The sequence below is a fragment of the Tamandua tetradactyla genome, chromosome 14 (genome assembly GCF_023851605.1).
Source record: "Tamandua tetradactyla isolate mTamTet1 chromosome 14, mTamTet1.pri, whole genome shotgun sequence".
Lineage (NCBI taxonomy): Eukaryota > Metazoa > Chordata > Mammalia > Pilosa > Myrmecophagidae > Tamandua > Tamandua tetradactyla.
This window is the reverse complement of record NC_135340.1, coordinates 44,580,448-44,595,371: the sequence shown is the minus strand read 5'-3', so window position 1 is coordinate 44,595,371 and position 14,924 is coordinate 44,580,448. Positions and strand designations below refer to the sequence as shown.

General features: G+C 33.6%; 1 protein-coding gene across 1 annotated transcript; it reads left to right on the top strand.

The window, feature by feature from the left end:
- Positions 1–7,832: 7,832 nt before the first annotated feature.
- On the top strand, positions 7,833–8,771 carry LOC143655057 (olfactory receptor 4F3/4F16/4F29-like). The gene is given in 1 exon segment (XM_077126608.1): positions 7,833–8,771. A coding segment is annotated over 1 exon segment (939 nt).
- Positions 8,772–14,924: the final 6,153 nt, after the last annotated feature.

The window sequence follows — 14,924 nt, the reverse complement described above, 5'->3', positions numbered from 1 at the left end:
TTTTGATTTTAGTATTTTCTTCTTCTAATCATACCTTTTTACTTTTAAATAATATATACTTACTCACCTTTAAAATAGCCTGTTGATTTTCTTCCCACTGTGAATGATGAACCAGAATATTTCCACTACATTTTCTTCCTATTTTTGTTGCTAACAATTATTCTTTACACTGTCATGTTTTATTGTATTTTTATTCTGCTTTTTAAATACAAGCCCCACAATTCTTTAATATTAGGCTTCATAATGCTCAGTATTACTTGTTATTGCTATTCAATTTTTGCTTAATGGAATTTATGCTGTCATAGTTTTCTTCTACAATTCATCATGGGAACTCTATTTCCTGTGGTTATACATATTTGAAAATAACTTTCCATTGCCATTAGACTTGAAGTGACAGTGACTCGATGTGGAATTATTTAGTTATAACAGTAACCATGTTTAAGTTGATTATTATTATTATGGTAAATCAGTACTGAAATTATTAAATGACTAAAAATTAAAAAAAACATTTTTATGTTTTTCTAAAATTCATTTTTAGTCATTACAAATAAAGATTCAGGGTGCATGGGTGGTTCAGTGGTAGAATGCTTGCCTTCCATTTGGGAGACCTGGGTTCAATTCCTGCACCATGCACCCAAAACAAAAACAAAGCAAAAATAAATAAATAAATAACGATTCAAATCCACTCCAGGAAATGGTGAAAAGCTTCTTTGTCATAAGAAAATTACTTACCAAAACAGCTTCTCTGGTTTGTTCCCCACAGAAAATCAAAATGACTGATTAATAATTCCCTGGCTAAGTGATCACTGTCTGATGATCCCAACTCTCTGAAGCATCATTTGGTCACTACCCTCTGGGGCTGTAGTTAGCTGCAACTCTGACTATTTAATACAGCTATTTGTGTAAGTCTGTAATAAGCATGGAGAAAGCTAGTTGTGTGTGGGGGACCATATGTGAATTTTTAATGAATTATTATGAATTTCCCTTGGCAAAACAGGTAGGTATAAGGGATAAAAATAAAATCTATACTGGACAAATCACTGACTCAATGTTTCTATGTTCTAGGAGTGAAGAAATGAAGTTTTCTGCAAGTCAATGTGATGTCAGCTCTTTGTGTGGCAGTTTGCTGTAGCACTGGAGAAGGAGAATGAAAAAGAATTAGGCATTCTGAAAGAGGGTCACATATCAGCATTTAATAACCTAGGTAGGAAAGTGACCATTTCAGCCCTGAAAGAATGATAAAGCTATAGAAGAATGTCAAGGAAGAATCAAAGTTTATTGTACTATTCATCTTCCTGTCCAAATTTTCCTAACATCTTAGTCTGTTTTTCTTGGTCTTATATGCCTTTCTGTCTGGCCTGTGCTTTATGGTAAGCCTGGCCATCTGGACAGTTTGTCCAGTGCCTAGGAAGCTTTCCCCTTTGTGCTTTTCTGCCTCACTTGATGTGCCATTCACTTCCAAGCCTCCATCATCCCCATGGTTAGAGTTCTTTTCTATTGCTTCCTAGGTGTCAAGAATTGCTAGTGATTGCCACAGCAGAATAACATGTTGGGTCTCTGAATACTTCGTCATTCAACCTATAATGGGAATGTATTTTTTAGTTCATTCTTTGAGAAAACATTATCACATTCATTATATTATTCATTCATAATTAACAATTTGACTTTTCTAATGTATTTTACAATATGCTAGTCTAAATCTTCCCATTTGCAAACTAGAAAATTTATATAAATTTGTATCTCACTTTTCTTGTATTTCTTCTTTTTATTCTATCATCATACCTTTTTCACTGTCACAAAATTCTTAAACTCCTTCCCTTTGTTCTCTTTTTCTCCTCCTGCATTCTTGTTAGGCTCTTTGCCTTTGGCTCTTCTGGCCCATCATGATTGTCCTTCTTTATGATTGTTCTGTTCTGCCTAATTCATTGACTTCATTGCCTCTTTCCCACTACCAGTGTGGACACTCTTCTTCATTGGGTCTTTTGTTCTTCCCTCTCTTTTTTTGTATATGCTTTATTTCAAGGATGTGATTCACTCCTATACATTCAGCTATTACTTTTATATGTATTGCTGTCAAATTGTACCTTGAATCTACACATCTTTCTATACATACTGTCCCATATATCTACCTATATTCTCACTAGTATCTAATACTTTATTTGCTTAAAATAAAAATGATTTTAATTTAATGTAATTGAAGTTTAAGTATTTTCTCCACCCTCACAAATTTCACGTCCAACTTACTTGTTTTTAAAAATGGATCCACCATCTTTTCATGCTCAAATCTTGTCATCTTTGATTACTCTCTTTCATGTTTGCAACAATTTTAATCGGCCATCAATTTCTTTGTTTTTTTTCCTTTCCAATAGCTATGCATCTAGATTCTTACTAGTAACACTGCATAGTCATAGTGCCTATGTATGGTCCCCTAGATCTGCTCTGATTCAGCCTTTCCTTCAAGGAACTCCTTTCCTCCTTTTTCCTTTCCTCCAATTGACCGATCACACTTACAATTAGCATTTCTTCTAATAACTGGCCTTCTCACCTATTCTTTGCACTTATTCCTTCACTGGCTCCTTAAATTTATTTACTGATTCTGATATATCTTATATTAGTTCTCAGTGTTAGGCCCAAACTAATCCTGGACACCTTTCTCATCTTATTTTCCTCTGTTCTGCAAAACAAATTCTGTGCTCTAGAAAATCTGTGTGCTTCATCATTAACCCAGTATACACTGAATTTACCTAGTTTTCATATTTTACCATCTGATTTAAATGACTGCTTTAGACCCTATGTTTGTTTATTGTAATATTTTCCATCTCTTAAATTCACATTCTCTATACTATGATAGAAGGCATGTCATCTCTATAGTTTTCTCTTTCTAGTCTACTCAAATATTAGAGGATTTTTCTGCTTCTATGCTATTCATTATAGTTTAATGCCTCATGTATACTCATATACACGTTGGATAAGGATCGACTCTTCAGAACATTATTCTTTCTTGCCATCTGGTACACAATAAACAAATTTATTTTAAATGAACAAACTGAATATGTTAGAAGCAAGAATGGGAATAGAACATAATCCAACTAAGACTTTGATCTTTAATAACTGTCTGGGTTTCTGACATGCATAAACTATCTCTTCTTTTTCCTCTTGTACAATTAAAATATGAATTGAAACTAAGGAATTCTATGTGCCTCTCAATAAAATGTATTTTTGGAGAAGTCTGAATTCTTGAACACAAGCTATCCTATACTTTACTTTCTTTGCCATGGCAGGCCAATATAAATTTATATATGTATGGGAACAACCTTTGGAAATCCCCTAATGTACCTGTCCTGGCCTTCCTTTTTACCACCATCCCCACCAATGGCAATTGATACATTCAGTGTTATCTGAGGTGGTCTAGAAAGATTCACACTTTTGGATTGGAATTTATGAATTTATAGCCTTCGATTTTGTTGATTATAATTGTAGAAGGAGCACAGACTCAGAGTTAAAAGCTTCTGTTGCATCCCTTAGGCAGTCTCTAATTGGTGTGTTCTTAGGAACAAAATTATACTTTGGAAAATATATTTATGCTATTAGATGCAAGTGTGGTCATGAATGTCTTACTCTAAACCAGGTCTAGGTTTAGAATCTTAGATAAGAAAATATTTAGAAATTGAAGAGTTTTCTATACTTGAAAGTCATTCATTTAGTCTGTAGTATATAATATATAGTCTGTAGTATATAATAGATATCATTTATTGTTCCATAAAATGTGTTAGATATTGAATTTGATATGTTTACATATATTATACAACTTATTTCTTACAACAGCCTACGAGGGAGATGTTGTTATCTCCATCTTAGTAAGGAGGAAACTGAAGCTCAAAGAGGTCAAGTAACTTTGTTACACTCACATAGCAATTAAGTGATGGAGCCATGTTTCAAAAGCAGGTTTAGCTGACTTCAAATCCAAGCTATCAATCATTTTACTATAATTTATGAAAAGTAATATGTGAATTTCTGTATTTTTAGTATTGAAGAAGAGGTGGATGAAACTTTAGAAATGATTTCTAGACTTTTGAATGTGAACCTACAGCCATGTGATAAGTCCAGTCTGAAGAAGAACCACAGACCTTTGGAAACCACTCACTGGGATTCTCAATGGTATTAGGTGACTGGACAGAAAATACTCCTGGAATATGGAACACACATAAAACATGGGGAGAATTTCATGCACCTAATGTCTGTTGACCCATACACATGCTTTTCCTGTTTAGTGTATGCTATACTCCTCACAGCATAATAATGGTAATAATTTTTGCAGTGAATAGCATGTGTATATCTTTGCATAGTCTTCCTATTCATTATCATGTGTGATTTTCACAAAAACTCTGTGAGCCTAACAGGGCAGATAATAGAAGCATCTTTCCTTTTCTCTCTTTCCTTAAATGCAACTCAATGTCAAAGTCAGGAGCAGTCATGAATCAGTATATTAAAGGTGAGAGATTGATCTTACTTATATTCTCTTTAACTGTGTTCTCAGAAACAGAATTTACATATTTTAAATTGTCTGAACCTTGCTCATCTCTTTCTCTTTTCCCCTGAAGTTTCATTTTTCTTTTCTTTTTTTTTATTATTGTACATATCTTTCACAATTTCTCCTTACTCATGTTTCCCATTCTTTAAATCTTCATTCCTTCTTTCTCTCTGCCCTAGTTTTTCCACATCTCAAATCATTCCAAAGATTTCAGGAAAATAATGTGAATACTAGCTGTAGGTTTGGAGTTTAAGGTGATCTAATTCCATGCAAGTAAAATATTGTAAAGCCTTAGTTTCCTCCTAATTGGACGCTATAATAGTCATGACTACTACAAGTTTTTAAATCCTGTGAATGGTGAACTTATTGGAAAAGATGATAGAGAAGAAAAAGTCAGGAATAATGAAGATCATTGACCCAAGGCACGGCCTTACTACAGACTGGTGTTACTAACCTAATCTCACAGTTAAGAGCTATCCATTCACTTTCTATATGTTCCTATTTGTATTTTATGGGTTCCTATATGCATTAATATTAATCTACAGAAATATATTTTTTTCATATTGTACAGTTCAAAGCATTTTCCACACATTGTATGTCTTTTCCTTCACTGTTTCTACTCAGTTCTCACGAATTCCTAAAGGGAATCAAATGTCCATGTCTTTGGCAGAGCCTTCCCCATCTGTTTTAGCTGACACTTGTATCTTCTGCTTTTGAATTTGCAGAGCACTTTTTTCATCCCAATATTCATCAAATATTTATCTTATCATTCACTTTACATGTATTATTTTCCACTTCATATTGTACTTATTGAACAATTTATATTTTTTGTCATTTGTTTTCATGATTCTTTGATTTACAAGAGTTGAGAAAGAACAAATCAGAATGAGGGATTGTTAGTAAAATCTAGAAGTAATTGGGATTTTAATTGATCTTTGAGGAGTATACAATTTAGAAAGACCAAAAGGATGAACTTCATTTTCTGACAGTTGTACTGGCCATTTGCGTAAACAGTGAAATATGAAAAGTGAGTGTACAGATAATGATAGCATTGAAAAATCACTTTCCCAATTTACTATTATAGCAGTCAATCTTTAATTGTATAAATATTTGGTGTGCTATTTAATATTATTAATCTGCTATATAATTCAGTATTAATAATTGGTACTTTGTATGAATGGTTGTGCTTAATTGGGGTTTTAATTAAGCAAAACATACTTTTGAGGTTGGAGTTTTGCTCTTTTTTTGGTTATTTTCTTTAAAATTTATTTTTTATGTAGTGGGAGTCAAGACACCTGGGTTCTGTTCCCTAATTCTGCCAAATGTGTGAACCTGGGAAACTCAGTTTACTGAATTGGGTGAAACTCAGTTTTTCACCTAAATAACAACTAACTTGGACAAAATGGCCTTTATATCAGCTTATGAGAAGTTTCATCTCATACACTGAGGACAGGTGCTTTCCCTCAACAATGTCTTGGGACTCTAAAAAATATTACTGTGCTCCCCTGTCCCCTCTCCAATGTTTTCATCATTTGTTCCTGCATGCCCTTCCCATCAATCTTCTCACTGCTGACTCTCCTTTCTCTGATGAGCTCCTGGCTTCTGGTCCCAGACCCCTGATTTTTTGTTATATCAAGTGTACATCTTGAGACTATGGCTTTTGGCTCAGGTGGTGACAGTATAATCACTGAGGGCAGATGAGACTAGAGAGAGAGACTCATGCCGATGGCAGTGACCCAGATTGGGATAGGACACTATGTCTCTGTGAGTTTTGTGGCCTAGGATGAATGAGGGCATTAGTCAGAGGCTCTTTGTGTAAGAAAGTTCCATTTTATACCTTCAAAAATGACAGGAGTCAGTATACCTCTTCTACTGTACCTCAACAACTCCCCAAATAACAAACCTCTCATCAATGTTTTCAGGATCCACTCTCTGCTCTAGGGAAGTGATTGAGGTGGGCATCCAGACACAGAGAACCAATTTTGTTTGCTGCTCACCTCCATTCAAATATATGCTCACATATTAATACAATGTTTACTAAAGGACTAAATACCCAGTGTCACATTTTGTATTTTTTTTTTTTGCATGGGGAGGCACCGGGAATCGAACCTGGGTCTCTGGCATGGCAAGACATTTTGTATTTTATGATGAAAGATAAAGAAGAAAGCTCATCTGTCCTCCTAAAATGTTAATTAATATTGTTTGATATCCCTTTCATTTTGTAATCATTAATTAAAAGTATAAAATTATAAAATGCCTTGTAGATAAAATGCCTGAATGGATTTTAATCAAAATAAGCAGAGTAATATTTAATAGCAGAACAAGTTAAAATGCATGAAATTACCAAGTACCTTAGAGTACAGGTGATGCCAATGAACATAAGGAGTGATACCAGGTGGAGGCTGAGAGACTGATTAATTAAACTTAATATCTTAACCATTTCAAATGCTGATCTATGATACCTTCATGTGTATGGATCGAGAGAGGCTATTTGTAGAGATATTTTACATTCTTTATGGCCACTAAGGTCTTAGCAGAAACTGTGGTGAAATGTCTCAAATACACATTTATTATGCCTGGATAAAGCTAGAGGAACAGGTAGCTTAAGCTCCATGAAAGCCTTGTTAGTAATTAAGAAAGATTGTGCACAAACTAGAGGCATTCAGAATAACAATAAACATAAGAGAAAGTAGTGGTTCTATATTTTTCAACGAAACTCCACATACTTCCCCTGTTTTATTACTCTAACAGACTCTCCAATATCATATATCACAGACTCTATTTCAGTTTCAATCTACAGCCTGTCATAATTCATTCACAACTCACATCTCAGCTTCTCTCACTCCATGTGATGAACCATCTATTAATTATAATATTTTCTTCTCACGCTTACTTTCTATAAAAGAATTGTGAGTACAACATGGAGAGACAAGGGGATTACTGGAATATGTATAAAAGCAAAATGGGATATGCAGAAAATGAGAACCAGTCAATATCAAAGGTAATTTGAAGAGCTGATGAATGTCATAGGCACAAGAATCATTTGTTCTCACCTAATCTTCTGTTAGTTTGAAAAGAGTATTGGTGAGTGGTTTGACTTGTGTTGCAGCTCACAAGTTGTTTTTAAATTTATGTTTATTTTTCTCGTATTTGAGGAAATGAATAACTAAATGCTTTTTATTCCTATTGAAAATACTGCAACACAGGTGATTCTAGGGCATATTATAATTCTCTAAATCACAATTTCACCCTCATTTTCTTAGTTTTCTTAATTTCAGCAGCAGGCCAGTTGATTGAATCAATGGATGGAGGGAATCACTCTTTGGTGTTTGAGTTTGTATTTCTCGGACTCACCAATTCATGGGAGATCCAACTTCTCCTCATGGTGTTTTCGTCTGTTCTCTATGTGGCAAGCATGACTGGAAACATCCTCATTGTGTTTTCCGTGACCACTGATCCTCACTTACATTCTCCCATGTACTTTCTACTGGCCAGTCTCTCCTTCATTGACATGGGAGCCTGCTCTGTCACCTCATCCAAGGTGCTTTATGACCTTTTCAGAAAGTGCAAAACCATCTCCTTTGGAGGCTGCATTTATCAGATCTTCTTCATCCACGTCATTGGTGGTGTGGAGATGGTGCTACTAAGAGCCATGGCCTTTGACAGATATGTGGCCATATGCAAGCCCCTCCACTATCTGACCATCATGAACCCTCGAATGTGCATGCTGTTTCTGGCTGCTGCCTGGGCCCTTGGTGTCAGTCACTCACTGTTCTAACTGGCATTTATTGTGAACTTACCCTTTTGTGGCCCTAATATTTTGGGTAGCTTTTACTGTGACTTTCCCCAACTCCTCAGACTGGCCTGCACTGATACCTACAGATTGCAGTTTATGGTCACTGTCAATAGTGGGTTTATCTGCATTGGTTCTTTCTTCATACTTCTCATCTCCTACATTACCATCCTGTTCACTCTTTGGAAACATTCTTCAGGTGGTTCATCCAAAGCTTTCTCTACTCTGTCAGCGCATATCACAGTAGTCCTTTTGTTCTTTGGTCCAACCATGTTTGTCTATACATGGCCACACCCTGATTCACAGATGGACAAGTTCCTTGCAATTTTTGATGCAGTTCTTACTCCTTTTCTGAATCTAGTGATCTACACATTCAGGAATAAAGATATGAAGGCCGCAATGAAGAGAGTATGCAAAAATCTAGCGATTTACAGGAGAATCTTATAAATGATGTGATAAGGTCTTCCAATGACAATGGTTTATGTAGCTTTATATTTCCATCTTTGATATTTTAGCTTCAGGAGTCTTGAGGTGCAGAATATTTGAGTGTCATCATACCTATAATGCAGTTCTTAACTAATGAATGTATTTATTCCTCCTGAAAACAGTATATCACTCTATTTATATAAGTTCCTTTTAATTTCTTTCAGTAGTTTTTAATAAGCTATTCTTGCATATGTTTTTTGAGGCTTAATCCTACATATTTCATATTTTTGATGTGATTTTAAATAGCATTTTTTGTTTTACTTTACAGTTGTTCACTGCTATTATAAAATATAATTGATTTTAATTGACATTTTGTCCCAAAAACTTGCAAAACTCATTTATTAGTTCTATTAGTTTTTTAAAGTTTATGTAGGATTTTCTTCATCCTTATCATGTTGTGTGCAAATAAAGACATTTTTACTCCTTCTATTCTGATATGAATTCATCTTATTCATTTTTCTTGCCTTGTTTTTCTTGCTTCATTCTCCATAACAATGTGAATAGAAGTGGCTAGAGTGGACATCTTGACTTGTTCCTGATCTTATGGGAAAACATCCAGTCTTTCATTATTAAGTATGATGCTAGGTATAAGCTGGTTTTCCACAGATGCTTTATACCATGTTGAGGAAGTTCTTTTCCATTAACAAGTTGTTGAAAGATGTGGTTTTTTTAAAAATCAGTAACGGAAGTTGGATTTCGTAAAATGCTTTTTTCTGTGTTATATTAAGGTAATGCAGGCCTTTTAGGATGAGTTGGGAAATATTTCATCTTAAAATTTCTTCATGTCTTTGAATAGAATTGGTGTCATTCCTTTCTTATATGCTTGGTAGAATTGATTAGTGAAGTTTGTAGGCCTGTAGTTTTTTCTGTTTTCGATTATAAATCGAAAAGGGAAATGAAGGGAAGATTTTCAAGTACAAATTTTCTTTATTTACTAGAAAAGTTTTGTGTCTGTTTTGGGAGTTTGTGTCTTTCAAGAAATTTGTACATTTATCTATAATAAAATTTATTGGAATAATTTGTTAAAAATGTATCCTTGCTATCTTTGTTTCTATCTGTAAGATGCAATATTTTTCGCACTCTCTCATTCTGGATATTAGTATTTTATATATTTTTTCTTTTTTGATCTGATCAGCATGGTTGGAGGTGTTTCAATTTTTTTTTTTATTTTCACATGGGTAGGCACTGGGAATCGAACTTGGATCTCTGGCATGGCAGGCAAGAATTCTGCCACTGAGCCACTGTTGCACCACTCCATTTCAATTTTCTTGATCTTCTCAATCAGGTTTTCATTTCATTGATTTTCTCTATTGTTTTCTTTCATATTTCATTAATTTCTGATCTTATTGTTTGCATTTATATTTTCCTACTTTTTATGTCATTAAATTATTTCTTTTTTTTAGTTTACATAGAAGTCATAGTCATTCACGACTGTTTTTCTTTTCTAATATAGTAATTTATTTCTATTAGTTTTCCTTTAAGCACTGTTATAACTGCATTCCAGAACATTTGGGTATCTTGTTTATTTTCATTCCATTCAAAATGCTTTGTAATTTTCCTTTTAATTTTGTCTTTAAATCAGGGGTTATTATTCTTATGGTAATTTTCCAGATATCTTTGGTTATGGAGTCTAATTTATTTTCATTATATTAAGATAACTTGCTTCAAATACTTTTAAGTTTACTAAGATCAGTCTTGTGGCCCAGAATATGGTCTATCTTGCTAATTGAACAAATTTGCATTCAACTGTTGTTGGGTGATGTGTTCTATAAATGTCAATTAGTTCAACTGAGTTGATAGTATTAAGCCTTTTATATACGTAAAGATTTTTTTTCAGTTTTTTCTACAAATAATTGGAAGAAAGATATTTAACTCTTTGGCTGTAATTTTGGATTTAAATATTTCTCCTTGGAGTTCTATTGGTTTTTCCTACGTGCATTTTGAAGTTCTGTTATTAGGTGTACAGATGGTTAGGGTTTTTATATTCTCTTCATGAATTGATCCTTTTGTCATTATGAAATGACCTTCTTTATCCTCATAAAAATAGTTGCTCTGAAATCCTTTTTGTATGATATTTGTGCAGTCATACTAGCTTTCTTTTGGTTGTTTTTGTGTGTTTGAAAAAGTCTTTCTTTCCTATGCTTTTATATCTGAAAGGTATTTTAATTTTATATCTAGGTATAGAATGGTGTGTTACAATTCCACACCCCAACCCCAGTTTTTAGTGAGACTTCTGCTGTCATTCTTATCTTTGTTTTGTAAATGCAAAATCTTTTTTTTTCTGGCTGTTTTTAAGATTTTCTTTTTGCCTTAATTCTAAGCAATTTGATTATGATGTTCTTTTGTGTTGTCTTCTTCTTCCTTCTTTCTTTTTTTTTTTTAATACTTTTCCACTCACTGATCAAATCACTCTGGGATTCATTGGGGCATCACTCTGGACAAACCAACAAAATCTCATGTCCTACCTGAGATTCCAAGTACTTATGACGTTCAATCAAACTATCTACATAAGTTGTAGTAGGAAATTCTCTAGTCAAAATATAAATTTTGCAACAAAGAAACATTTTTTGCTTTAGTCTCACACATAAGGTGACATTTTAAAATACTAATTACCATCTATTTTCAGCACCCTGCAATAATGACATTCCTATGTTCTTCCTCATGCAAAAAAATTTTTAAAATTTGTACATTTCACTATTATTATACACTCCAGGCATTCCTAGATTATACCATCTCGATCTTTAACATCTATCTTTCTTTCTGATTTCATTTATGTCCCCATAAAAATTCTTCTTATTTCTTGTGCTTGGGTTGTTTGAATTTCTTGGACTTGTGTGTTTCATCCCATTTCATCATTATCTCTTCATATATTTTTTCTATTCTCCCTTATCTCTCCATTCCATCAGGGACTTCAATTATGCATATACTAGGTGAAATTGTCTTCAAGTCAGAGACATTTTGTTTATTTTTTCAGTCTTTTTTAACATTTAATTTTGGATAGTTTCTATTGCTACATTTCTTTTCAGTAGAGAAGTTGTGAGTTTACAAAACAATCATGCATAAAATACAGGATTCCTGTACACCACTTCACCACCAACACCTTGCATTAGTGTGGAAATTTGTTACTACTAAAAAGAAATCATACCATTTTTTTAAACAGTAGTTACCTTTTTTTCTTTGATGGGCAGACACCGGGAATTAAACTCAGGTCTCTGGCATGGCAGGCAAGAACTCTGCCTGCTGAGCCACCATGGCTCAACAGTAGTTACCTTTGATACAATTGAGGAAAGATTATCAAAATGATTCTATCATCCATTATTTATATTACATTTTTTGGGTCCCCAATACCACCTTATTATTGTCACCTTGTATTAATATTGTACAGCTGTTATAATTCATGAAAGAAAATTCTTATATTTTTACTATTATCTATACCCCATAATTTACATTTAGGGTTCAGAGTGTTGTACAGTCCTATGTTTTATTGTTTAATTTTATTCTATGATATATACAATCTAAAGTTTCCTCTTTTAATCACATTCACCTCTAGAGTTCAGTGCTGTTGATTACACTCATGATAATGGGGTACAATCACCACCATCCATTTCCAAACTTTTGCCATCAGTCTAAATAGAAATTCCATGCAAGTTAAGCATCATGTCCCCATTCTCTAATCCTAATTTCTCTCCTGACACCTATATCCTAGATTCTGACTCTGAGCGGTGCTTATTATAATTAATTCCTAAGGGAGAAAATCATACAATATGTGCACTTTTGCATCTGACTTACTTCCCTTAACATAATATTCTCGTATTTCATCCATGTTGTTGTATGCATCAGAACTTCATTCTTTTTTATAGCTGAATAATATTCCATCATGTGTTTATACCATTCTGCTTATGCATTCATCAGTTGACAGACACTTGGGTTGCTTCCATCTTTTAGCAATTGTCAATAATGCAACCATGAACACTGGCATTCAAATGACTGTTTTCCTGCTTTCAGTTTTTCTGGGTGTATACCTAGTAGCAAGATTGTCAGATCATATGGTAATTCTATACTTAGCTTCCCGAGGAACTGTCAGTCTTCCACAGTGATTGCACCATTTTATCTTCCCAACAGGAGTGAATGAGTATTCCTATTTCTCTATATCCTCTTCAACACTTGTAGCTTTCTGTTCTGTTAATAATGGCCATACTAGTATGTGTGAAATGATATGTCATTGTAGTTTTGAGTTGCATTTCCCTAATAGTAGTGACACTGAGCATCTTTTCATGTGCTTTTTAGTCATTTGTAATTCCTCTTGGGAGAAATGCCTATTCATGTCTTTTGCCCAGTTTATAATTGGGCTATTTGTCTTCTTATTTCTGAGTTGTAGGATTTCTTTATATATTCTGTATATGAAACCTTTACTGGATGTGTGGTTTATTTTTTATTTTCTACCATTGAGTAGGATGCCTTTTCACTTTATGACAAAATCCTTTGATGCACAAAAGTTTTTTTTATGAGTTCCCATGGTTCATTTTTTTTCTTTCATTGATTGTGCTTTGGGTGTAAAGCCTAAGAAACCATTGTCTACCACAAGAACGTGAAAATGCTTCCCCACATTTTCTTCTAGGTGGTTTATAATCCTGTTCTTATATTTAAGTTTTTATCCATTTTGAGATAATTTTTATGTGGTGTAAGATAGAAATCCTCCTCCATCCTTTTGCATATGGATATCCAGTTCTCCCAGCACCATTTGTTGAAGAGACTATTCTTTCCCAACTGACTGGAGTTGACAGTCATGGTAAATATCAATTGACCGTGGATGTGAAGGTCTATTTCTGAATTCTTTATCTCATTCCATTGGTCAATATATCTATCTTTATATTGGTATCATGCTCTTATGACCACTGTAGCTTTGTAATATATTTTAAAGTCAGGAATTGTTTAATCCTCCAACTTTGTTCTACTTTTTCAAGATATTTTTTTGGCCATTTGGGGCCCCTTAAACTTCCAAATACATTTGATCATTGGCTTTTCCATTTTTGCAAGTAGTCTGTTGGTATTTTTATTGGGATTGCATTAATCTATAAATCATTTTGAGTAGAATTGATATCTTAATGATAATTATTCCTCCAACTGTGAACACAAAATGTCCTTTCATTTATTTAAGTCTTCTATGATTTCTTTTAGCAATGTATTGACATTTTCTTTGTACAAGCCCTTTACGTCCCTGGTTAAATTTATTCCCAGATATTTGATTATTTTAATTGCTATTATAAATGATTTGTTTTCTTTATTTCCTCCTCAGATAGCTCATTACTAGTGTGGAGAAACCTTAGATTTTTGTGTGTGTGTGTTTATCTTATATCCTGCCAATTTGCTGAACTTGCTTATTAACTCTAATAACTTTGCTGTACATTTTTGGGGGCTTTCTTTTTATAGGATCCTGTAATATACAAATAGTGAAAGTTTTATTTTTTCCTTTCCAATGTGTATGCTGTTTCTTCCATTTTATTGCTTAACTGTCTTGGCTATAACTTCTAGCACAATGTTGAATAACAGTGCAAACAGTGAGTCTCCTTGTCTTGTTCCATATCTTAGCGGGAATGCTCTCAATCTTTTACTATTGAGTATGATGCTAGCTGTGGGTTTTTCATATATGCCCTTTATCATATTGAGGAAGTTTCTTTCTGTTCCCATTTTTTGAAGTGTTTTTATCAAGAGAGAATGCTGGATTTTGTCAAATGCCTTTTCTGCATCATTCAAGAAGTTTTTGTATTTTTTCCCTTCGTATTGTTAATATGATATATTATATTAATTGATTTTCTTGTGTCAAACCACCCTAAGCATACCTGGAATAAAACCTATTAATGATGTGTAATTTTTAATGTCTTATTGGATTTGATTTGCAAGTATTTTGTTGAAGATTCTGATTAGTATGTATCTTAGAGAAGGTCCATTAGAATTTATTTTATTTGGATTACATTGCACTTCTTGGATACAGGTATGTATATTTGTAACTTTCATAAGAGTTGGGAAATTTGGGGTCATTAGTTCCTCAAATATTCTTTCTGCCCCTTTCCCTTTTATTTTCCTTCTGGAACACCCATGATGCATTTGTTTGTT